This window comes from Olea europaea, chromosome 17 (genome assembly GCF_002742605.1).
Source record: "Olea europaea var. sylvestris chromosome 17, O_europaea_v1, whole genome shotgun sequence".
Classification (NCBI taxonomy): domain Eukaryota; kingdom Viridiplantae; phylum Streptophyta; class Magnoliopsida; order Lamiales; family Oleaceae; genus Olea; species Olea europaea.
This window is the reverse complement of record NC_036253.1, coordinates 12492536-12516233: the sequence shown is the minus strand read 5'-3', so window position 1 is coordinate 12516233 and position 23698 is coordinate 12492536. Positions and strand designations below refer to the sequence as shown.

Sequence of the window (23698 nt, the reverse complement as noted above, 5' to 3'; positions counted from 1 at the left end):
TTCTGCAGCAGGGAGTGCACTATTATCCAAAACTCCAAATGAGGCTTATGCATTATTGGATGAGATAGTTACTAATAGCTATCAATGGCTGAGTGAGCGTTCAAGTGCAAAGAAAGTTGCTGGCCTTTATGAAGTAGATCCTATTACCGCCCTTGTAGCTCAAATGTCATCTCTTACTAATCAAATAGCTGTATTTACTTCACATGGATCACAAAAGAAATCAGAATCTATTATGGCTACATCCACTGCATACCAATAAGTTGAAAGGGAGAATGAACAATTTCAGTACGTGAACGATCGGAATTTCAATCAAAAAGGAAACTACTCAGGAAACAACTATTATCAGGGGTTCAATAATCAAGCGTTTGAGCGAAAGCCATGACTAGAAGATATTTTAGGAACCTTCATTTCAGAGACCAGATCGAGGTTCAACAGAGATGAGGCAAGACTTGACAGCATTGAGACACATATGACCAACTTGGGGGCTACAGTGAAGAATTTAGAGGTACGGATTGGTCAGATAGCAATTGCAATATAGTTTCAACAAAAAGGACAATTTTCCAGTGACACAGAGGTTAACCCACGAGAACACTGCAATGCTATCACCCTAAGAAGTGGTAAAGCAGTTGAAGAACGCAAGCTTAGAGAGGTTGGGGTACCTATATCAGATCCCATTCTTGCAAGGGAAAAGCATACTGAAGGGCAAAAAATTGAGGCAGAGGCAACAAAGAAGATTTATAAGCCTTACTCAATTTCATTTCCGGACAACCCACCTATCTTGAAGCCCCCATTACCATTCCCGCATAGGTATTTGAAGAAGGAATTTGATGAAAAATTCGCAAAGTTTCTAGAGGTCTTCAAGAAAATCCACATCAACATTCCCTTTGCAGAAACCTTGGCCCAAATGCCTAACTATGCCAAGTTCTTAAAGGAAGTAATGTCAAAGAAGAGAAAGTTGGAGGAATTTGAGACTGTTAAGTTGACAGAGGAGTGTAGTGCCATACTTCAGAAGAAGCTCCCTCACAAATTGAAAGATCTGGGCAGCATCAACATCCCGTGCAATATTGGTGGTATCACATTTGCTAGGGCACTATGTGACATTGGAGCTAGCATAAACTTGATGCCCTTATCAGTGTTCAAAAAGTTAGGTCTTGGAAAAGTAAATCCCACAACCCTTACCTTGCAACTGGCAGACAGATCGATCACATATCCCAAAGGCATTATTAAAGATGTATTGGTGAAGGTTGATAAGTTCATCTTTCCGGTGGACTTTGTGGTATTAGACATGGAGGAGGATGAGAAAGTACCATTGATTATTGGTCGACCTTTCTTGGCTACTGGAAGAGCATTGATTGATGTGCAAGAAGGAAAGTTGACACTACGAGTTAATGAAGAGCAAGTAACTTTCAATATCCATCAAGAAAAGGAAGCCCCAGAAAAAGGTAAAGTTGACACTTGTAAAATGATCCAATTAGCTGAAGTAATTGCAGGAAATGGAGAAAAAAGGGAATTATTTTATGATCCGTTGGTGCAATACATGGATGGTGCAATACATGGAAATTAATTACTCAATAAGGGATGCATCTACTGATGGTAATGACTTAGAAATGAAGAAGGCAGTGGATTTCATCTTAACTCAAGAAGCTGACCCACCTGACAAAAAAAAAAAAAAGAGCTATGTAGATAGGCGTTTGAAACCTCCAAACATTGCCAAACCAAAAGAGGTATTGAAAGCCATACCAGGGTCAAAATAGCATAAGTTTGTTCACCATCTTACAATGAAGGAGAATACAAAGCCAAAGATAAAGTTCAGAGACAAGAGAAATGTGCCACTTGAGGATCCACCGTAGGCGTTGCGGTTGAGTCAAGCTACTGACTATAAAGAAGCGCCTCTTGGGAGGCAACCCAAGCGTTCTTACCTTTTCACTTATTTTATTTTAATTGTTTTGAATTATAGGAGAGTTTATTTCATTTCAATTTTTTTATATAGGAATTCATCAGCCCTACCTCGTCTCCCTTAGGTCTTTGAGCAATCTAGTTGGTTATTAGATGTTCGAGATAAGTAACACTTGTTCCATGAATTTAATATCTACATTTTGAATTTTTAGAAACTTGACATCGTGGAACAATCAAACCAATTGACGAAGAGTAACTGGATAAATATCAAGTTTGGGGAAGAAACTAGAAGAAGTATCAATCAAGTCCAGCATCATAGCACCAAACCATCATTGGCAATTCAGACAATTCAGTAAAGTTTTCCTCCTTTTCTTTTAATTTTACATTGGGGACAATGTTTAGTTTAAGTTTGGGGGTGTATCATAAATTTTCTAATTGCCTACATATTTTTTTATTTTGTGTATTTTGTGTGATTTGTGTGCAATTTTTTTTAATTTTCTTATTAGGGTGCACTATTAAAAAAAAAAATAAAAATTATTTTGTGTTTTGCATGCTTGTGTGAGTTAGACAGTATTGCCGATATTGATTTTTGTAATTGAGAACATGCGTTGATTTATGGGTTATGGATAAGTTATGTGCTTGAGTTAGATTTTTGCTTATTTATGTAAATCGAAAATTATTTTTGCACGTGAGTTGATTGTGGCGTTATGCATGAGTAGGTTGATTCATGTTTATAGGTTGGATTAGAGAACTTAGATGCTAAACCTAAACAACCTTTGAACATCATATTACCTTTAAACCAAATATAGGATGTTTGGTAGATTAAGCTGCTGTAGGGAAACTTGGAGATAAATGTGGATTCCGTGTGTGCTAAATTTTGTGTGGATTTCTGAGACTAATAGGATGAAAATTGGGTAAAAACCTTAAGTTAGAGGTCAATTTTCGAGAATTGGTGTTTAATAAGGGGCATTGCACTATTCATCGCATAAAAAAAAGATCCCAATGAGGACAACTTTAATAACCTCATTGTGAATCGTCTCTTCGTAGCCTTTATGACTCGAGTGATTAAGCCTGTAAGGGTTTAAAATCTGGTGCCCTAAAGTCGTCTGATTTGGGAGTCATCGGCCTAAAACTCGCTACAGGGGTCATTTACAAAGTTTAAGGGAGTGACGTCCACACAAAGGGTGTTTAAAGAATAAATTTATGTTTGAAAAAAAAAGAAGAAATTTGATATCACATACCCTGATTAAGCCCCGAACACTCGTTTTAGAGGATTAGACCTTTGATGAGAGGTTAGTAACTTGGTTGATTCTGGGAGGTTGAAGCAGTCAAAAATAAGGAGAATCCTCATCTGTTGATATGTTGAACTGCAATAGTGAAATTTAACCAAACTTGAGCGGTGTAAGAAATTAGTATTGAAAAATCAATTTTAGAATACACTTTGGGAAGAGAAAAGAAAACAAGTTTGGGGTGTGTGAATCCCACGAGCGAAGCAAGGAAATATTTAACTTTTAAGGTCGGGAATTGGGTCAATTTATTATTGTACAGCGTTGCGCTTAACTCTCCACACACACACCCGGTTGCATTGAATATGCGAGAATTTGACTTGTGCATTATAGCTTTGAAGTAATTCATGAATTTGACGCTATGTTTTTAATCTTGAGCTATAAAGGCAAGGTGTCTAACATAACGTGTCTTTTAAGTGATTTTGTTTGTTTTAATTGTGCTTGTGTACTTGTTAATCATCTGAAATATGATAGTACTGAGTCCGTGACACCACAAGTCGTCATCTTGCATTCATCATCTGAAAATGGCGAGGGATAACGTGGAATAAGTTAACGCTCAGTGAGCAAACTGTTGGAAAAATTTTGTGAATAGAGACGCCAAAAAATAAGTATAAAGATAGGGACAAAGCCGAGGCAAGAGTTGGACTCTTTGTCCTTAAGTCGAATTTGCCCCGCAACGGTGCCTACGGATTTCGGCAATCGACTCCCAAGATACAACGGCTACACTTGTGTTTGTAGCACTCCAAAACACAAGTACAACGAACCAAATTTAGGTTTATGTACTCCAATGATGAAATGAAAGAAAATCAAAATAAATGAATGATTTTGATTTTGGATAGAAGAGAGGATGAGAGACGTTTTGCATATCAAACTGTGAGGAATAGGACACCCAAAGGGTCCTATTTATAGACCATGAAGGGGTGTGGACGAAATGGTTGAGGCCAAACCATGCACCCTTTCCAAACAATGCACCTTTATGAAAAGGTGTCTATTCACTAATGGTTGAGGTCTTTTTCGTAATTTCTCATTCATCCGATATTGGTTTTCGAAATACCAAATATACCCTTCAATACATGCAGAGAAATCAAAATTTTCTTTCGGGGGCGTTGCCCCCTCGACCCTCGCGACCTGACCGGGCAAGTCGATCCCCGTTTGTGCGCCCCGAAGCGGCGAAGTGGCAAACAATTTTGCCTAAACGGATTGAGTCGAGCTTTTGAGTATTTGGCCGAATTCGATACGAACTTTAATCGATTTTCAATTCTCAATTTATTTAACCAATATCCAACACAAACCTCATGCATATGATGCATGCTCATGATATGCATATGAGTTACTTGCAAACAAAAGGCATTTCTCAATATGTATCCCCATCCTTTCATTTATTTAAAAACATAACATTGGCGTTGTGAATTCACTTGATGTATCGCCTATAGCCAATCAGAATGCAGTGGGCAATTATTACTTGGAACTCGATCGAGTCCTATCGGTAGTATCGCAAAACGGTTAATATTAACATTATCATTCAACTGCAAAGCAGTTAAAATTAACATTAAACATTCATCATTGAACATTGGTCGAGTACGCCGATCTCCCACGCCCCACTTCCCACTCACACCTTCATAGCATAGACATACATCTTGTAACAAAAATATTCGGGATACATAACTTTAAACGTTCGTTCAATCATGACATTTGGAAATCATTTTATTCCTTAAAACTTCATGTATGCTTGTTGATGCATAGATGTGCATGATTTATGCATGAAACATTCATGACATAAAACATAATAATTAAACATCAGGTTCACATAAGGGCAATTTAGATAACACGTTGATACATTTAATCATGTAACGTGCGCATAAAAATAAGTGGAGGTTTACTTACTTGGAATCCTTAGCAATTATTTTTAGGATAACAAGTGAAAATGTCTCTATCCGCCCACGAAATCAACGTGTTGAAAGTCCTAATTCAATTATCAATCACAAATGAAACTTCTCCAAACTCATCATTAGTTGTTATTTTTATATTAAATGGATAATATATTATCTCAAAGTTATCAACATCTCGCAAGTTATAAACTTAAATGCGTGAAGAATATCTTATCTACATATACTAAACAATTAATTTGAATTTCCATGCTGCCACCACGTCAAATACGAAATCAATAGTCTTGGATCACACTTGCATCATTTATTTAATGTCTCCCATAATTAAAAGATACCACACCTATCAAAAGCCTATTTGTATAAAATGTTTCAAATGATACATAAAGCAAAGCCCAAATTGGCTAGGGCCATGTTTGACACTCTTAAAAACTATACTGGTTGACGAGCATTATATCTATTCTAAAGAATTTCTAACAACCTAATTTAATAAGAAAAAGTTATCTTCTAAACTAATATTTTTGAAAAATAAAATGGAAGTAATTATACTTACTGGAAAGATTAGATTAAAATAACAGTGTGTAGAAATCAATTGAGATGACTTCCCAATAAGACATTTATATTTCTCTATATACATATTAGTCGATAAATACATATAAGTATTTATTTAATTACTTATTTGTCTTTGAGGAGACAACTTATTACGTAGCAAACACTCATACGGCAAAATAGACACGGGAAAGGATCAAAATGTGTTCGATTACATTTATTTTCCATGGAAAATATCAATTTTCCACCTAAATTCCTACTTGGGGTGTTTGATTGCTATTTTTTTCCATGGAAAACATTTTCCAACATTTGAAAATATGCCTAATTTTCCTTAGTTTTAAGAAAAATATTTTTTCTTAGGTGGAGATGGTTCTTGTTTTTTCTCAAAAGAAGGAAAATATTTTCTTTTCTAAATGATATTTTTCATGCCAATCAAACACACTCTAAATGAAGTAAATGCTTGATAAAATTAGACTTCTTAGGAAATAGGAGAAAGTGATATGTAATGTTCAATCCAGTACATTAGCAATGTGGTTTAAATAAATACCTAAAGGGGGGTAATAACATGAAAGTATAATATGCATAAATTCAATTATGTATACGTTGGTGTGAAAATGAAACAGATAAGTATTCATATGATTCAAATAATGGAGAATGAATTTATCAACACACAAAGCATAAAATTCAAGCACAAGAAAGATAACTAGAAAAATAAATAATTTTCTAGTACCTTGTGTGCAAGTCCTAAAATCCAAAAAGTTGCAATGGTAGAAGAATATGGGAATTTTCTTTGGTTTGATATTTTCGTGGTCCTAATGATAAAAGGAAGTCTTCGTTTTGTAATGAGACGTTTAGCAATAGGGAAGGTATTGCCTTCTAATAATAAGCCCACTAATATAGGAAGGCTTTTTGGTACATAGTTAATTAAATCTAAATTGGCTGATTTCATGAGCCGGTCAAAAACTTAATTTCTTGCTTAATTATTAAATAGAATATTCTTAATACTTAATTTCTTGCTTAATTATTAAATAGAATATTCTTAATATGAAATTATCAAAGTCTCCAAGTAAAGGTCTAGGTTATTAACATAACAGTGGAAAATAATAAAACTAGAAGCATACAACTAAATGAATATATCATATAATTTATTTTCATTTAAGAGAATTGTATACACATTGTAATTATTGCTAAGCACACTGACCATGAAGGATGTCAAATGTACATTCCACTGCAAAATATGATTAGTCAAAATAAAGATAGTTATAATAATTAAGTAGTAAATATAATATTGATACATAATCCAGATAGACATCATACTCACAAGAAAAAAAGAGCGCGGCGTTACATTTTTTTACTTAGACCTCAACTTGACAAGTTTCTTATACTTGTGAGAATGGACGATGCTTTCTTTAATCTCAATAGCATATCTTGTATAGCTCACAAGTTGGTTGAAACTAAAAGTTCCTATTATTTTCCATTAGTTTATAGGCTGATCACCTTGGTTTTCTACCATAAATCTAATCGAGAGTGACTTGCGTAACAAAATTGAGAATGAGGCAATATTGCAACGTTTTCGAAATATGAGACCCCATAGAATGCAGTTGTCTAAGTTTATAGTTACAGAGTAAGGTTGTATCGTATATTTTTTTTATTTGTATTTTGGATTGTATTGAATTATATTTTCATATGTACATAATTTTTATGTTTCAGTTCATTTACATATATATATTGAATAACTTTTAATATTATTTACATAAAGTTATATATATATATATATATATATATTGAATAAATTTTAATATTATTTAATATTACGATCGTTGATTGTCGACGGTTAATGGCCAACGATCAACACTCAACCTCCGCCCTAGCTGGATTTTGATTCTGGATTCGCCCTTGAAGATGTACATAAAGTTTGACATAATGTTATGCTGCATTTCATCATTGATCAATTTAAAACACAATCAACTTTTTCATTCAATCAGCTATCATCACATGTAATTATGTCAATCTTTTTATTAGTCCTTTTGACAAAGTAACTTTATCTTAATTGCTCAACTTCTCCAAGCATATTTACAATAAAAAATTGCAAGGCTACCGTGAGGAATTCTAGAAGGATGAATTATAATATGGGCGACTGGTGGCATGTTGATAAACTAATGTGGCCTATATTTTATAGGCTAGTCCAATTTAAAAGGTTGTCTTTCATCAAATTTTATTATGTCCTGTTTGGTTGGAATAAAACTTAGGTTTTTAGTAAATTATATTTTGAAAAAATTTATAAAATTTATGAGTAAAAAATTGATAAAATTTATGAATTTCATAATTTAAAACAAAAATAATTTTAAGAAATAGAGATCAAATATAACCATTGAGTTATTCGTCATCATGTCATGACCTTGGTGAAAACTAAACTTGGCCATAACAAATGTTTTTAGGTCATCATAACGAGAACTAGTATCATAATTTTCTTCAATTCAATTGTTAAGATCTTAATGAAACTTGTGGTTGGTCACGATGAATGTTCATCGTGTTCACATGATTGGTCATGACGAATGTTCATCGTGTTAGCAAGACCTTGATAAAAGATGTTAATACAAATGTGTTTCGTTTTGGTTAGAAGACCTTTGTATCGCATTGAAGCACCTCTTTATTCTAGGATTTTCTTTTACATTGAAAGATTACTTTGCTTCATCAACAAATATGTGATCAATTTGAAATGTCAAAATCGATTGAACATAAATTTACCATATTAACTTCACATTTGACTCTCTTTAAGATAAAATAATTTATTTCTCGTACTTATTTTCAATCACATGTTCACACCATAAAATAACATATAGTTGAAAATTCATATAGATAGGGGTGGGCATGGGTTGGGTCGGGTCCCTTTTTTTCCAACCCAACACGAACGATTTATAAAGTATTTTTTTTTTTTTACAATTTTTTGAGATTTATTCATTTCATTATTATGTTAGTAATTTTTACTTTATTGTCAAATAACATTTCATTTGTATATAGTGTTCATGTGAATCAATATATGTAAAGAAATAGACGTTTATAAATTATAAGTCCTTCTCATATTTTTACTATTGTGTTTATTTAGATTTTTTTCATCTTAGATATTAATTTTCTTAATTCATTGGGTTGGGTTTTAAATCATAACCCGAAACCCAACCCAACCCAACATCAAATATAATTTTTCAACTCAATCCAACCCAATTGAACTTAAAAAACCAACCCAAATCGATCGGGTTGGTTTGGGTTGATCGGATTGAGCAGTTTGGGTTGGGTTTTGTCTAGCCCTACATATAGAACCATATTAAAGTTTCATCTTGAATATATTTGTGAATGAACAAATAGAATGTAATTTTCACTACATCTGGTTCGGAAAATAGGCTTCACGGAATACGATGAGGGCTTTCATTTAAGAGGCCTAGCAAAAGCAAATATTTATTTAAAAAACCTGTGAACTATATTATTTAATTAGATAGCCTCAAGATATAAAGAAAAGGAAAATACAATTTATAAATTACTAAATTATTATTGTATGTAAAAAGACATAATGCCCTAATTCCCATTTCAATTTTCATTTAGCCTTAATTCAATTTTGGTTTCCTTTCTTTCACAATGGGTCGACATTTCTGTGCAATTATTGTTCTTTTTTTATCATCATTTTCTCTCATTCATGAAATCCTAAAATCTACTATTATCATTCTCTTAAACACTCACTTGGTTGAAGTACTCAGAACTGGACATTTGAAGAAGAAGAAGAAGAAGAAGAGAATGTAATGTTACATTTTAATGTTTTAGCTACTTTCTTTTTCAATTCTTCTGAATCACATGTTTTGATTTGTGTTTCTGGTGTTCACTTGTTAATATTGACTTTGATTCATTTTTATCATTCAATTAGAGTTTTGATATGGGTTGCTTTCCAATTTTTCTTATTACTACTTATTTTTGAAGAATATATGTTGGTAAACACATGTTTGACTATTCTATTTGTTGTTTTACTGTGAAACATATATTTCATTTTTTTTAACCCAAAATGAATTACATATCGTTTCTACAAATCATGGTGACATACATCTCGTCATCAATAATATATAGAAGTTTGATATTTGATGAAATTTTACAATTTTTATGTGGAATTGTAGTTATGGACATCACGGATATGTTATGGATTCAATTTGTTATCTAGTTTATACGAGCATTTAGTTGGAGGTGCTTGAAAAGAGATATATGTAGTGAATGATAAAGAAAAACATCGCTTATTCTTGTTTCGAAAACGATTTCTTGTGTGAACTTATATGATAAAGTTAGAAAGATGTTGAAGGTCGATACAATGTTATACAAAATGGAGATATCAACTTTTGTCCCTATGATGTCTAAGGCTCCAACTTTAAGAAAACAGGTCATATTCGCTCCACTTATAAATGTCAAATAATTGGTAGTGAAACTTAAAATTTTCTATTGTTGGGACTTGTAACTTTATTATTTTGTATTTATTTGGAGCACAAAATGATTTATTAGATTTTGTAGTTATTGTGCTATTCTCACTTTTGTACTATTAGAACAAAATTTAAGTTATTTTACGTTGTCGTATTTTTCCAAATTAGAGACAAACGACTTTTATATCATTATAGTTGACGCATATGTTGTCCTAATATAAAAAATGCATAAATTTACATAATGACATTGAAATCATTCCTGAGATACAAAATGATACTGATGTCGTTCTAATACGAAATTGCACTAATTCACATAACAATATTGAAATCGTTACTGAAACACAAAACGAAATTGATGCTGTTCCAGTATAAAAAATACACTAATTTATTAATTTTTGTAATGACATTGAAGTCATTATAGACCAATAATATGACACGGAAGTCATTATATAAAAACTTGCACAATGCACGTGGCATAGGAAGCCATCTCTCCCGTATCCTAGGGACCATTTGCTCTCGGGTTGTAAACAACTCGGAGGCACCAAAAATTTTTCTGGTTAATGTTCAAACCCCAAACTTTTATCATTCGTTAAATGGAGACATTTTCTCATACAATTTTTAAAAAATGACATCAAATCATAAGGGGTAAGTAGCACGAAACATACTTACCTTTCAATATCATTGTGGAAAATGTCACTATCTTTCATTTCTTGGCATTTTCGCCATTATTTCTATCTTTTATTGCGCAGAAGGTCTTTTTCATCCATTTTTGACAATTTTACCCTCCTATTAAAATAAAACAAAAAGAAATGAAATGAAAAATAAAGAACTTATCGTAACCATAATACCAAATTTTTAAAAAATTACAAAGCAGATATTATATTCTTATCTTGAACTCCTACTTTGTAAATTGGAAGTCAATGTTTATAGATTCAGTGTTCTGAATATGCATTTATATGTGAATATTTCACTAAAAATGTTAAAGATTCAAAATTTGAAAGTTTGTTTGTTTTCGGGTGTGGACGAAAAGTTGTAGACCAAGATAAGGATATAGTGAATGATTGGTAATTTTTAGAAAATTTGGGACTATGATTGCAATTAGTTCTTTATTTTTCTTTTCTTTCCTTTTTGTTTTATTTGAATATAGGGGTAAAATTGTTAAAAATGGATGAAAATGACATTTTGCTCTATATAAGGGCGAAAATGCCAAAAATGAAAAGTAGGGGCTTTTTCACAAAGACATTGAAAGATAAGGATGTTTTGTGATATTTATAAAAGTCATAAGTATCAAACTTACGATATAATTAATGTTTTATATGAAAAGAAATGATATCGTAGTTATTATTTGAATTTGAACGATTTCAAATTCGTCAAATTTGTACTAAAATAATATGGACGTCATTATGTTATTTTGTGGTTTGCTACATAATGATATCATTATCATTTCAATACAATTTTGATGACATTGATATCGTTTCAATTTAAATCATAACTAAACGACATATATATCATTTTAGTTTATATAAAACGATAATTATATCGTTTCTGCTAAAAACGACGATTCGATCGTCCATGTCCACTCGACATGCATCTGACATATGTAGGACGATCCAAATAGGTCATCAAGTGGGTTTGATCTCACTCAAAAAAAAATCATGGGAATATTTGTGTTCCCACGATTGTATACAATCTTCGAATTATTTTGACAGGAAGAAGTATTTTCATTCGTTTTTTCTAAGCCATTCGAGAAGCATCAACCCACCTGACAACCTCTTTCAATCATCCTACATATATTGAAGGCATGCTAGGCAGTTTTGGATCGTCGAATTGTTGTTTTTAGTCAAAATGATATAATTAACGTTTTATATGAAAAAAACGATATATATGTCGTTGTAGTTATTATTTGAACTGGAGCGATTTCAAACTCATCAAATTTTTACTAAAACGATATCAACATCGTTATGTGATTTCATGGTTTGTTACAGAACGATATCATTATCGTTTCAATACAACTTTATGAATATTGATATCGTTTTAGTTTAAATTATAACTAAAATGACATATATATCATTTTAGTTTATATAAAATGATAATTATATAATTTCTGCTAAAAATGACGATTCAACCGTCCATGACAACTCGACATGTATTTGACATATGTGGGATGATCGAAATATGTCATCAAGTGAGTTCAATCTTACTCGAAAAAACTATGGGAACATTTGTGTTTCCACAATTGTATATAACCTTTGAACTATTCCGATGGGAAGAAGTATTTTCGTTCGTTCTTTCTAACCATTCGAGTGGCATCAATCCACTTGATGACGTCTTTCGATTGTTCTACGTATATTGAAGGTACCATCGAATCGTTATTCTTAATCAAAATGATATGATAAAATTTTATATGAAAAGAAATGATATCTATGTCGTTTTAGTTATTATTTGAACTGTAACGATTTCGAACTTGTCAAATTTGTACTAAAACGATATGGAAGTCATTATGTGATTTTGTGGTTCGCTACATAATGATATCATTTTAGTTTCAATACAATTTTGATGACATTGATATCATTTCAATTTAAATCATAACTAAAACGACATATATATCATTTTAGTTTTTATAAAATGATAATTATATCATTTCTGTTAAAAACGAAGGTTCGATCGTCCACATTCACCCAACATGCATCCGACATATGTAAAACGATCTGAATAGGTCATTAAGTGGGTTTGATCTCACTCAAAGAAACTGTGAGAACATTTCTTTTCCCATGATTGTATACAACCTTCGAACTATTCCAATAAAAAGAAAGTATCTTTGTTCATTTTTCTAAGCCATTCGAGTGGCATCAACATGCTTGATTACCTCTTTTGGTCATCTTATGTATGTTGAAGACATGTCAAGTTGCCGTGAATAGTCAAATAGTTATTTTTTGCCTAAACAATATAATTGTCATTTTATATGAAAATAAACGATATTTATGTCGTCATAGTTATGATTTGAACTGAAATGATTTCAAACTCGTCAAATTTCTACTAAAAAAATATGGACGTCATTATATTATTTCATAGGTTTGATACATGACGATATCACTCTCGTTATGTATAAAAGGAAACGATATCTAAGTCGCTTTGGTTATGATTTAAACAGGACGATATTAATATTGTTAAATTACTAAAACAAAGATGAAAGTTTGGTCCCTTGGACGAGCTCGCTAGACTCTGTATGTTGTGCTTGCTGTACAAGTTTCTTGATGTAATGAATAATATATCATTTTATTTTATCTATAACAACTTCAATGTCGTTATGAAAATCTATAAAACAATGTATTTTTCGTATTGGAATAACGTCAATATTGTTTTGTGTCTCATTAACAATTTCAATGTCGTTATTAGGATGGCAAAAAAATCCGCCCTGCCCCGTCCCGAACGGGGCAAAAAAATCCACCCCGAACGGGGCTGGGCGGGACTTGGCATCCTAAGAAGAAAAAATGAAAAATAAATAAAAATAATTTTATTTCTAAACAATTTACCCGTTAAAAACTCATTTTAAATTTGTATATTATTCTCTAATAATAACATAATTCGAAACTTTGAAAATGTAAAAAAAATTAAATGGGGCAACAAATTGCCCCGCCCTGCCCAGTCTAAGGTGGGACCAAGCGCGGGCGCTGGACGGGGCAGTGTTTGGGCCAACGGGGCTGGTCTACGCCCTGTTGCCATCACTAGTCGTTATGTGAATTTGTGCATTTTTTATAATGGAACGATATCAATATCATTTTGTGATAAAACAGTATGGATGTCGTTATATTGTTTCGTGGCTTTGATAGTAATGGTTTGTTATCGTTTTTGGAAATTGCACAAGAAAGTCTCGACTGAAAGAAGACGGAAGTTTGGGGACCAAAATGTCAACCCAAGAAAATTTGTTTACTACTCAAGAGCAAATGGTCCCTTGGAGACGCGCATGGCTCCCTACGTTGTGCTCGTGCTGTGTGAAATTTTTGGCATAATGAATTCTATATCATTTTATTGATCTATAACTACTTTAATGTCGCTATGAAAATTAATAAAATGTCTTTCGTATTGGAACAACATCTATATCATTTTGTGTTTCAGGTACGGTTCAATGTCGTTATGTGAATAGGTGTAATATTCATACTAGAACAACATCAATATCGTTTCGTATTTCGAGAATTATTTTATTATCATTATGTGAATCGGTCCAATTTTCGTATTGAAATGACATCATTATTGTTTTGTATCTCATAAATGATTTCAATTTCGTTATATGAATCAGTACATTTTTTGTACTAGAACGACATCAATATCGTTTTGTGTCTCAGGAATGAAGTTTATGTCGTTACATGAAGTAGTAGTTATATTTTGTCATAAGGACCCAAATGTTGTTTTATTGATCTGGAACGATATCAGTATCCTGAATATGTATAATACTTTAACTCGAAAGTTTCAAAATCCTGAAAATATGTAAACTTCAATTCAACTACTCTAGACAAATAAAATAAAATAATTGCAGAATATCCTCAAAACATCAAATGAAATAATAAAAAACAATTTAAGGATTGAAGTTTCATACCAACAACTCTAAAGCCAATTTTTTACTGTCACATCGGTACACGATTCAAGCGAATTGCATTTACATCCATCTCTGCTTGCATAAATTCTATGTGCTTCAAAGTAATATTTGACAATTAAATCTTCAGAATTATTGTGCAGTTACATTAATTCTCAATACTAAACTAATATAGTACCTAACAAATATAATATTAGTCAACCTTACTCATATCTTTGCCGAGGAATATCTTTCACCTTCACATATTTAAACTTCTCCTTGATATATTTGTAATCACTTGAGTAATATTTGAATGTGAATATTACTTTACAAGTAGTCTTGTTATTATGCCACGTGAGCATTGGATTTCAATGCCTTGTACAATTCCCTGCACAATAAAACAAAGTAGAAGCACAGATCTAAAAAGGTTGAACCCCAATCTTAAGGGTCTCCCACCGTCCCTACCCTAGAGTATCGTGAGGGAGGTAAATCGCAGGTTATGCCTCCAAGGGTACAGGGTGAAAGGCTGCTTGTACACTTGCACTTACCCAAGAGCCAAATCCATATTTCAGGATTCGAACCCTTGACGCGGTAGCCTCAAATAAAGTTGGATTTCTCCACTTTCCCCTTTTACCACTTGGAAATGTGCCCTGGGGGCAAGTAGAAGCACAGATCTCTTTCTAGATGAGGGAGACAAACAACACTTTTGGCTAGTTGCTGATATTTAAATTGAAAATAATACACGAATTCCCCACCATAGTAGACACATGGCAACGATAAATAAAAATAAAATCAAAATATTCAGACAGATGGTGACTATGTTATTAAATAAATAAAAACAAAATCAAAATGTTCAAATATAATCTTCTAAATTAGTAGTAGATTTACAACTTCATTCAATCAAAATGTTCAAATATAATCTTCTAAATTAGTAGTAAATTTACAACTTCATTCAACTGAACTGTTTCTATTATGCTTGGAAACTGTTTATAAACGACCTCAATTATAAATATATAGAAACAAATGGTGAATAAGTTTGATCAATTATAAGAAGCTTATAAACGTTAGTTAAATCTATATAAAAAAATATAGCACTTTTATAAAAAAAAAAAAAAAGAACATTTGTAATGACATTGTTACACAAAAACGAATAAGGTATCCAATAATCAAAGAAAAGATCAATTATTCTACTAACCCAATTTATCCATTACTCAAGAGCTCAATTTCCACAAAATAACTTTAGCAAGCAATACAATGAATCAAAAAGATAATAATATCTACTTACGGATCCTGATGAAATGGCCTTCCATTTTTTCATTTTTGACAACTGTCATTCTTTGTGAGAAAATTCAAAATAGTAATACAATCAAGAGCTCAGTAGCTCAAATTTTCACAAAATAACTTTAGCAAGCAATACAATCAATCAAAAAGATAATAAAACCAACTTATGGATCCCGATGAAATGTCCTTCCATTTTTTCATTTTTGGCTACTAGCATTCTTTGTGAGAAAATCCAAAACAACAAATGCATAATATATAAGCATGGGATGAAATGGGTACTAAAATTTTTCCATGTCCACACATCTAGATGCAATTAGAATGATATCTAAAGTTCTGAGAAAACACATTTCCAGTTATTTTAACATTTCAAAATACGAAAAACTTACATTGATTTTTACCAAATGTGTGAATTCATGTGAACACAAATGTCCAACATCCTAAATGGGAGTTCATCGTAGGTTTGGAAAAGAAGAATACAAATTTCAAATCTCAAAACCCTCAACGATCGTCGCCTTAGTAGATATCAATGTCTTTGTTCAATTTAAAATCCTCCACAATCGCCGTCCTCACAAGAAGAATGAGAAAATATGATTTTTGAGATCAAGGAGAAGATGAGTTTTGTGAATTTGAAGAAAAATACAGTTTTTGGGAATTGAAGGAGAAGAGGGTTTTCAATTTTCAATTGGTAATGAAGAATGTTTTCAATTTTTAATTTGAGGAAAGTCCCAATTTCTTCTTCAATTTAATTTTACAATGTTTGATAGTCATTTTTATATAAAAATGCATTTTAGAATAGTAAATTGACGTGAAATGTGTGGTTGAAAATTAAGAAATTTTTTTTAATTTACGTGTAATATTATTTTAATAAAAAATGTATGATTAAAAAGAAAAGAGAGAAAAATGCATTTTGAAAAAAATGGCTACCAAACGGGGCAAGGTAAGTTTAAAATAGTCTTTTCTTAGTTATAAATTGCATTTTATTTTGAAAAATTTGGTCAAAGGCTCTTGGACAGGAGATTGAGTGGAGGCCATCAGAACTCATTCCCACATACGACGGCGTATAAACACTTCGTCTTACATAGCAGCCACTGATACAGATCGTTTACAGTGGTGCAGCAGCAATAATGGCAGCGTATATGAGCATGGGAGAAGCCCACCGTCGAATCGCCGAGTACCTAAACCGATTCTACGACGCCGTTTCATCTCAGGACGGAAAATCTCTTAGCCGCCTTTTCTCCATCTCCTCCGACTCTTCTCTTCAATTCCTTGCCGACGCCCTCAACACCTTCCAGGTATTTATTCCTTCTTTCACTCTTCTATATCTCTAGAAAATTCAGGTCTTTGAATTTGATTCTAGGGATTATGCGAGGGGCTGTTGTGCATACTCGTTAGTTAACTGTTAGGTGTCAATCTTGATACGGGAGAACAAGAAAACGTAGCTAACTATTAGCAAATTGAATATCTCTCCTTACAAGTTCTGCTCAATGTATTTGTAATAATTACATGTTGGCAGCGATTTCCCATTCCAGAATACAACAGTGTCATAGGAGCAATTATCAAGCCAACCATAGCATAATATGTTTCACAATATATAGAAAAATAAACAATTGTTGTTTTATGATCTATGTTCTGCCTTGGATCTATATTTTGCTGTCACAAAACTAGTACTTTTGCTGGATAGCGGTTCAATCTTTTCCACAAGAACAACATATGTAATGATTGGGCTTGTGATTTCCTACGTCTTTACATTTATCCAAAATGTGGTGATATGGGCTTGGGAAAAAGTATTTGGCTTATAAGTATGGATTGATTCAAGTAATTAAATGTATGAGTTGAAAGGTGGAAGTGACTAAAATGTCGTGCCTTATATTGGTGAAAGATGGATAACATTTTGATATTCGAAAGTGAGACGTTTGTCCATAAATTGTAAATGCTGTCTAGAAGAAATAAAAGAAATGAAGGAGAAATATGGGTAAGCAATCAAACCCATGTTCTTAGGCACTTATCCAACCCACGGAAGATGCATAATACACAGTGAAAAATGGGCGGCTGCAGGAGGCCTTTGCAGGTAGGTTCTATGTGTGGTAGGCTGGTGAAGTGCGGTCGTGGAAGGGTTTGGCAGGTAAATGGGGGATCCGAGGAAGATGACTGTTTTTCTTTTTTTGATTATTTTTTGTGTAATTTATATTTTTTACTTAAGATTATATAGTGTCAGGACAATAACACTGTTTCCTTTTTCATAATGCGAGGCCTACATGTAAGGCTGTCAATGGATTGAATTTTGATCCGAATCCGATGAATTAATGGGAGATGGATTTAGGGTCTAGTGATGCAAATTAATTATTAGTCTTAGTCAAAGTGTCGAAGAGTCTTTGTTTAGTTTTATGCAAAGTCTTTGTTCCAATTAATAGTGTTTTTAAATTTTGAGCAGTCAAAGAAGTCTATTAGTTTTTCTGGATTAATTTATTTAAGTTTAGGTATTCTAAGAGGATATAGTTCAATTTGATCCAATAACAATCTAATTCGATTTGTTATAATAATATAATATAACATAATTTATTACACATTTTTTTCATTTTGAAATTTGTATTATACTTTGACTTTTAATGAAGAATGTCAAAACCCATCAAATTTCAATAAAAATTAATATATATTATAATAAATTTTGTATTGTGATTGAGAATTCCTTCTTTCCAATAAAAAATAATATGTGTAAAATATTTCGAATATGATTATTGGATCCGTTATTCGCTAACATAGCAAATCGGATATGGATTTAATAGTCAAATATCCGTTGGATTATTGAATCGGATGTGGGCAGATTCAGACCAGTCGGTCCATATCCAATCAATTTACAGCCCAACCCACACGGCAAGTTAAAGAATTTTTGGACAATTTCCGTTGTTAGGAATCAAGAACATGAAAAAATGAAAAAGTCAAGGACAACGAAGCCAAGAAGCAAAAGGTTGGAGCGAAAGGGAATTAGGGATGAGGTTGGAGGTTGCAATTTTCCTTTTTAATATGATCAAAGCAGTACATAGATGCTATTTTTTGTTGGCAGTCCTTTATCTTTGCTAATTAAATCCCCTTTCAAAAGCCAATAAATTTCGAATAGCTCATTAGTATACTTATGTGTGCATACGTGCACTTCATAAATTTATTTTAGGGTAAGGTCTTCTACATAACCTGGACATCTCACGCGTGCATATTTTTCTGCTCCTAATCCAAATTAAAATATCTGATCACTTTAACATTTACAGCTGTCCTACATCCCAAATCTGCACCTTTGCACCATGCTACCTAATCTCCATAGATTACCTCTTTACCATGAAATATGGTCTTTTGCAGTTTCCAAGTGCAATGGTGGAAAACCCCTTTGAATCCAAATGCTAGTGGCTCAATAATTACTTTTACTAGAGTTGAAAAAGACTACCACATAAAAGAAATGCATTAGCAAGAAGGGTGGGGGTGGGGGGGGAGGACTTTTCATTTTAACTGTAAATTTAAGCACAAAAAGCTGACTCAGCTCCTTGTCAAATTGTTCCATTCAAGCTATGCCATATCCTGGGACTTTTCATTTTAACCGTAAATTTAAGCACAAAAAGCTGACTTGGGATATGCTTCGCAGCTCCTTGTCAAATTGTTCCATTCAAGCTATGTCATATCCTCCACTCTGTGGGAGTTACAAATGACAAATCAAGTAGAGTGAAGATGTGGCATAGAGTGGGGCATATTATCTCATGCCCTGAATTTTTCCTGCGGCTGGCTTTGGCTTATTAAATAATTTAGAAAAACATAGCAAAAAGAAGAAAGGATAAGCTTAGGAAAATGTACATACATAAATACCTATTCTCATATTTAGGCTTTTTTATGTTTTAGAGTGAAATTATTCTAGTCTTTTTCACTAGCAGAATAGGTATTCCTGTGGTACATAGGATATGTGGTTGTATTTGAAAGCCTTATCCAGAATTACTAAGAGTTTCCTATTATATTTCTATTCCTTACTTTTGTCATATCAGTCTTTTAGAACTACAATTACTCATGTAATATCTTTCGTTCAGTGGAGCTATTACTGTGAAAATTTGATACTGTATTGAGAACTTTCCTTATTACACTTGTGAGGACAGAGATGTCTATTATAAGCTTGGCATTTTCCTTTTTAATTATGGCTATTCATTTCCCTTGACTTTGCTATTCATATCAACAGGATGCTAACAGAATTATTAGACAATCTGAGAGCTCTCAGTATGCAGACATTATAGTCCCTGTATTCCGTGCTTTGCAAAGTTATCGACTAAGAAATTTGGTCGAGTCTTACCTGGCCTTTGAAAAAGCTGCCAAGTATGTATTTTTAGGTTGAATTAGCTGCATCTGAACTTTTCCCAAATAATTAAGTGCTAATGGTGGAGAATTACAGTGCTTTTGTTCAGGAATTCCGAAATTGGGAATCAGCTTGGGCTTTGGAAGCCTTATGTGTGATTGCATATGAAATTAGGATTCTTGCTGAGCGGGTAAGAGTTACATATATTTCCCCCACTGTTTCCTTGTGAATACATTTTGCAAGTGCATGTGTAACGTCACACAGAAACTGGCATGAAAGGAACTGATTTATGTTGTTGTAATTGAAGGCCGATAAAGAGTTGGCTTCAATAGGGAAATCCCCAGAGAAATTGAAAGGTGCTGGCTCTTTCCTCATGAAAGTGTTTGGCGTTCTTGCTGGAAAAGGACCAAAACGCGTTGGAGCTTTATATGTAACGTGCCAGCTATTTAAAATTTATTTCAAGCTCGGCACTGTCCACCTATGTCGCAGTGTGATAAGAAGCATTGAAACAGCTAGGATTTTTGACTTTGAGGAGTTTCCTGCCAGGGATAAGGTCACCTACATGTATTACACTGGTCGTTTGGAGGTGTATAATGAGAACTTTCCAGCTGCTGACCATAAATTATCTTACGCATTAACTCATTGCAGTCCTCTGAAAGAAGCAAATATAAGGTCTGATTAGGTCGTGCTTTTACTTTTTGTCTAATATCTTTTGAAAACCTGAATCCAGACCAGAATTTAGGATACTATAAAGAGAAGTGGCCAATTCGTTTAGTTTGTTTCTTGTTTATTTAGTGTATACGTCAGTTCCTTTCCTTTTATGCCAACGAGTCATTGAAATGCTCATTGGTAGGATCTGGAATTGGAATGGGTTCAATTTTGTTTTATTTATGTCCTTATGATTGAGAAATGCTAATGAAATTTTTAATGAATATATCTTCATGGAATATGATGGGGAATTGTTAATGATCATATCCTGTTCCATTCTTTTAAAATTTCAGAACTGACCTAGTACATTATTCCTTGTTTCATGTTGTTGATTATCGTCAAATATGCCTATTTTTAAATCCACTGATTATTATCAAAATTTTCTATTTCTGAATCTTGGCTGCTAAAGTTTGCTCTGGTGTTTCCAAATATTTGATGTAGAGGTAAGGAGTAATGCTGAGTCTATGCATACTCAAAGTACTAACTTTTTTTTCACGTTTGATAGGATGATTCTGAAATATCTGATACCTGTGAAGCTCTCAATAGGCATCTTACCATGGAATTCACTTCTTGACAAGTTTAACTTAACTGAGGTATGACCTGTCAGTTGACTCTTTAGTTTTTCATACAATATTATAATATTTTATTAAGAGCACCTTAAAGGGTCTCTTGGTATGTTTAAAAATTTGATGTGCGTGTGGTAGTTTTCAGTTTCCTTACGCTCCTCCTCTCTCTCTCCCCTCTGTCAGAACATGGTTTTTGTTTTTTTGATTTTTATTATTTTGAATTTCTATTAAAATCATTTAGTAGCAAAGCAACTAAAGAAATACATCACTAAAGCAAACGTTGCTAATTAATATTCCATTCGTCTATAATTATGCAATTTATCAGAAACCATTATCCAGTGAACAATCGCAGATAATATCTTATAGTTAAGTGTGAAGCGAAGAACGCAAAAAACAAATTTAGAAACCTAAGTCCAAAAGAAGTGAAATTTACATATGATTTTTTACCACTGCTGTATAACACGCCATTTTATCATTTTGTTCTTTTGTAGTACAACAATGTTGTGCTTGCTCTTAAAAGAGGCGATCTGCGACTTCTAAGACATGCCCTTGAAGAACATGAAGACAGGTACTTGAAATTTCTTCCTCTTGTACTATCAGTTATAACACTACCATCTTTCTAAGTATTGAAACCTCTACATCAACAGGTTCTTAAGATCTGGTGTGTATCTTGTCCTGGAGAAGTTAGAGCTCCAAGTTTACCAACGACTGATAAAGAAAATGTAAGTTCCCATTGCACACAGCCTCATTAATTTAAACGAAAAAACTTGTCGTATTACCCAATTTGTTTCACCCTTTGTTTGTAGATACCTCATCCAGAAACAGAAAGATCCAAATAAAGCTCACCAGATCAAGTTAGATGTTATTGTCAAGGCATTAAAATGGCTTGAGATGGATATGGATGTTGACGAGGTAATTTTTCATTTTTGCACTGATTGAGTAAACAAGGCTTAGTTGTTTTGTAGTATATGGCTTGAGCATCTCTAGTTGAGTGGCAGCCACAATTTCTCTCTTATTTCGATACATTAATTGGTGTGTTGGGTGGTTGTGCAGGTAGAGTGCATAGTTTCGATTCTAATATACAAGAATCTGATGAAGGGGTATTTTGCTCACAAGAGTAAAGTGGTTGTTCTAAGCAAGCAAGATCCTTTCCCCAGACTAAATGGAAAACCTGTCACTTCATAGAGATTATAGTGCATTTCAAATTGATTCCCAAGGTAAGGTAACACTAATCATGCTACATGTATATCAAGTTTGACGTCACGTGAGTTAGCAGAATTTTGTACATTGGTTTTAACAGCACTTTTTCCAATCAATGACCAAATCTCCTAATTGTAGGGGTGTTGTCAAAGAAAATGTCAACCAGAAGTGTACAATAAGCATAATTCAAGGTAACACTGACATAATAGGAGTGCCTTCTCTCGAGTATGAAGATGTAACATAAGTAATGACTTTCTTAGCTTCTTGATTTATGGTCTTAATTGATCTGGAAAAAAGCATCAATTTATGGGGGTAATGTTGCAGCCTCTGCTAGCGCTCTACATTGTCATCAACAAATAGATTTTATAAATTCACTTTGTTTGATAATTTATTCCCTTTCTTTCAAATTTGTCGGAGAGCTCTGTTTGGCCAAGTTAATTTTCATGAGATCTTCTTGATTGTTATTCAAGAGGGTAACGAAACCACTTTTCCACGCACGGCTGCTCATATGAAATAAGTAGCTTCCATATAAATGTAAGAATTTTTGAATTTAATAATATACGTTTGTTGGCATTCCAGCCTTCAAGAAACTAACCATCTACGAATACTATTATTTGTTTGACCTACTCTACTATAGTGCATTTTAAAACTACACACAGGGAAAAGTGTGTATTCGGTGTTTGGCAAAATAAATAATATCAAATGATCGAAAAGATATTTGAATGATTGTCAAATAAGACTACAAATTAATACGTATTTTTAATCGAATTTAGTTTAAATTTTTTATAGTATAAGAACATTATAAAATGAATATTCATTTGGCTATTAAAGCATGTTTTTACGTTGTTCATAATTAGTTTAAACTATAGATAAAATAGAAATGAGCAATGAATAAGTTTTTAGTACATGTAAGTGTCAGTAATATGATTTTGCTCCAATGCCCCAATTGAAGTTTTGCTTTCCTCCAAATATAAGAATTACCGATTC

The 23698-nt window shown here is 32.8% G+C and overlaps 2 protein-coding genes across 2 annotated transcripts; both read left to right on the top strand.

The window, feature by feature from the left end:
* The first annotated feature begins 272 nt into the window (after positions 1 to 272).
* Positions 273 to 1564, top strand: LOC111365637. The gene is made up of 3 exons (XM_022986178.1): positions 273 to 285; positions 414 to 515; positions 573 to 1564. Exons 1-3 carry the CDS (start codon positions 273 to 275, stop codon positions 1562 to 1564), a joined length of 1107 nt encoding a protein of 368 aa, XP_022841946.1.
* Positions 1565 to 16908: 15344 nt separating this feature from the next.
* LOC111366365 (enhanced ethylene response protein 5-like) lies at positions 16909 to 23111 on the top strand. The gene is made up of 10 exons (XM_022987130.1): positions 16909 to 17208; positions 20124 to 20257; positions 20334 to 20427; positions 20545 to 20909; positions 21451 to 21538; positions 22003 to 22079; positions 22159 to 22233; positions 22318 to 22423; positions 22565 to 22728; positions 22850 to 23111. Exons 1-9 carry the CDS (start codon positions 17041 to 17043, stop codon positions 22694 to 22696), a joined length of 1239 nt encoding a protein of 412 aa, XP_022842898.1. The 5' UTR covers positions 16909 to 17040; the 3' UTR covers positions 22697 to 22728; positions 22850 to 23111.
* Positions 23112 to 23698: the final 587 nt, after the last annotated feature.

Excerpts from the sequence above, each read along its gene's own strand:
- LOC111365637 (XM_022986178.1), top strand. Across the intron at positions 516-572 it reads GAATTTAGAGGTACGGATTG|AGGTTAACCCACGAGAACAC; the intron begins GTCAGATAGCAA and ends CCAGTGACACAG.
- LOC111366365 (XM_022987130.1), top strand. The coding sequence starts at position 17,041 with ATGGCAGCGTATATGAGCATGGGAGAAGCCCACCGTCGAATCGCCGAG. Across the intron at positions 20,258-20,333 it reads GCCTTTGAAAAAGCTGCCAA|TGCTTTTGTTCAGGAATTCC; the intron begins GTATGTATTTTT and ends GGAGAATTACAG. Across the intron at positions 22,234-22,317 it reads CAACGACTGATAAAGAAAAT|ATACCTCATCCAGAAACAGA; the intron begins GTAAGTTCCCAT and ends CTTTGTTTGTAG.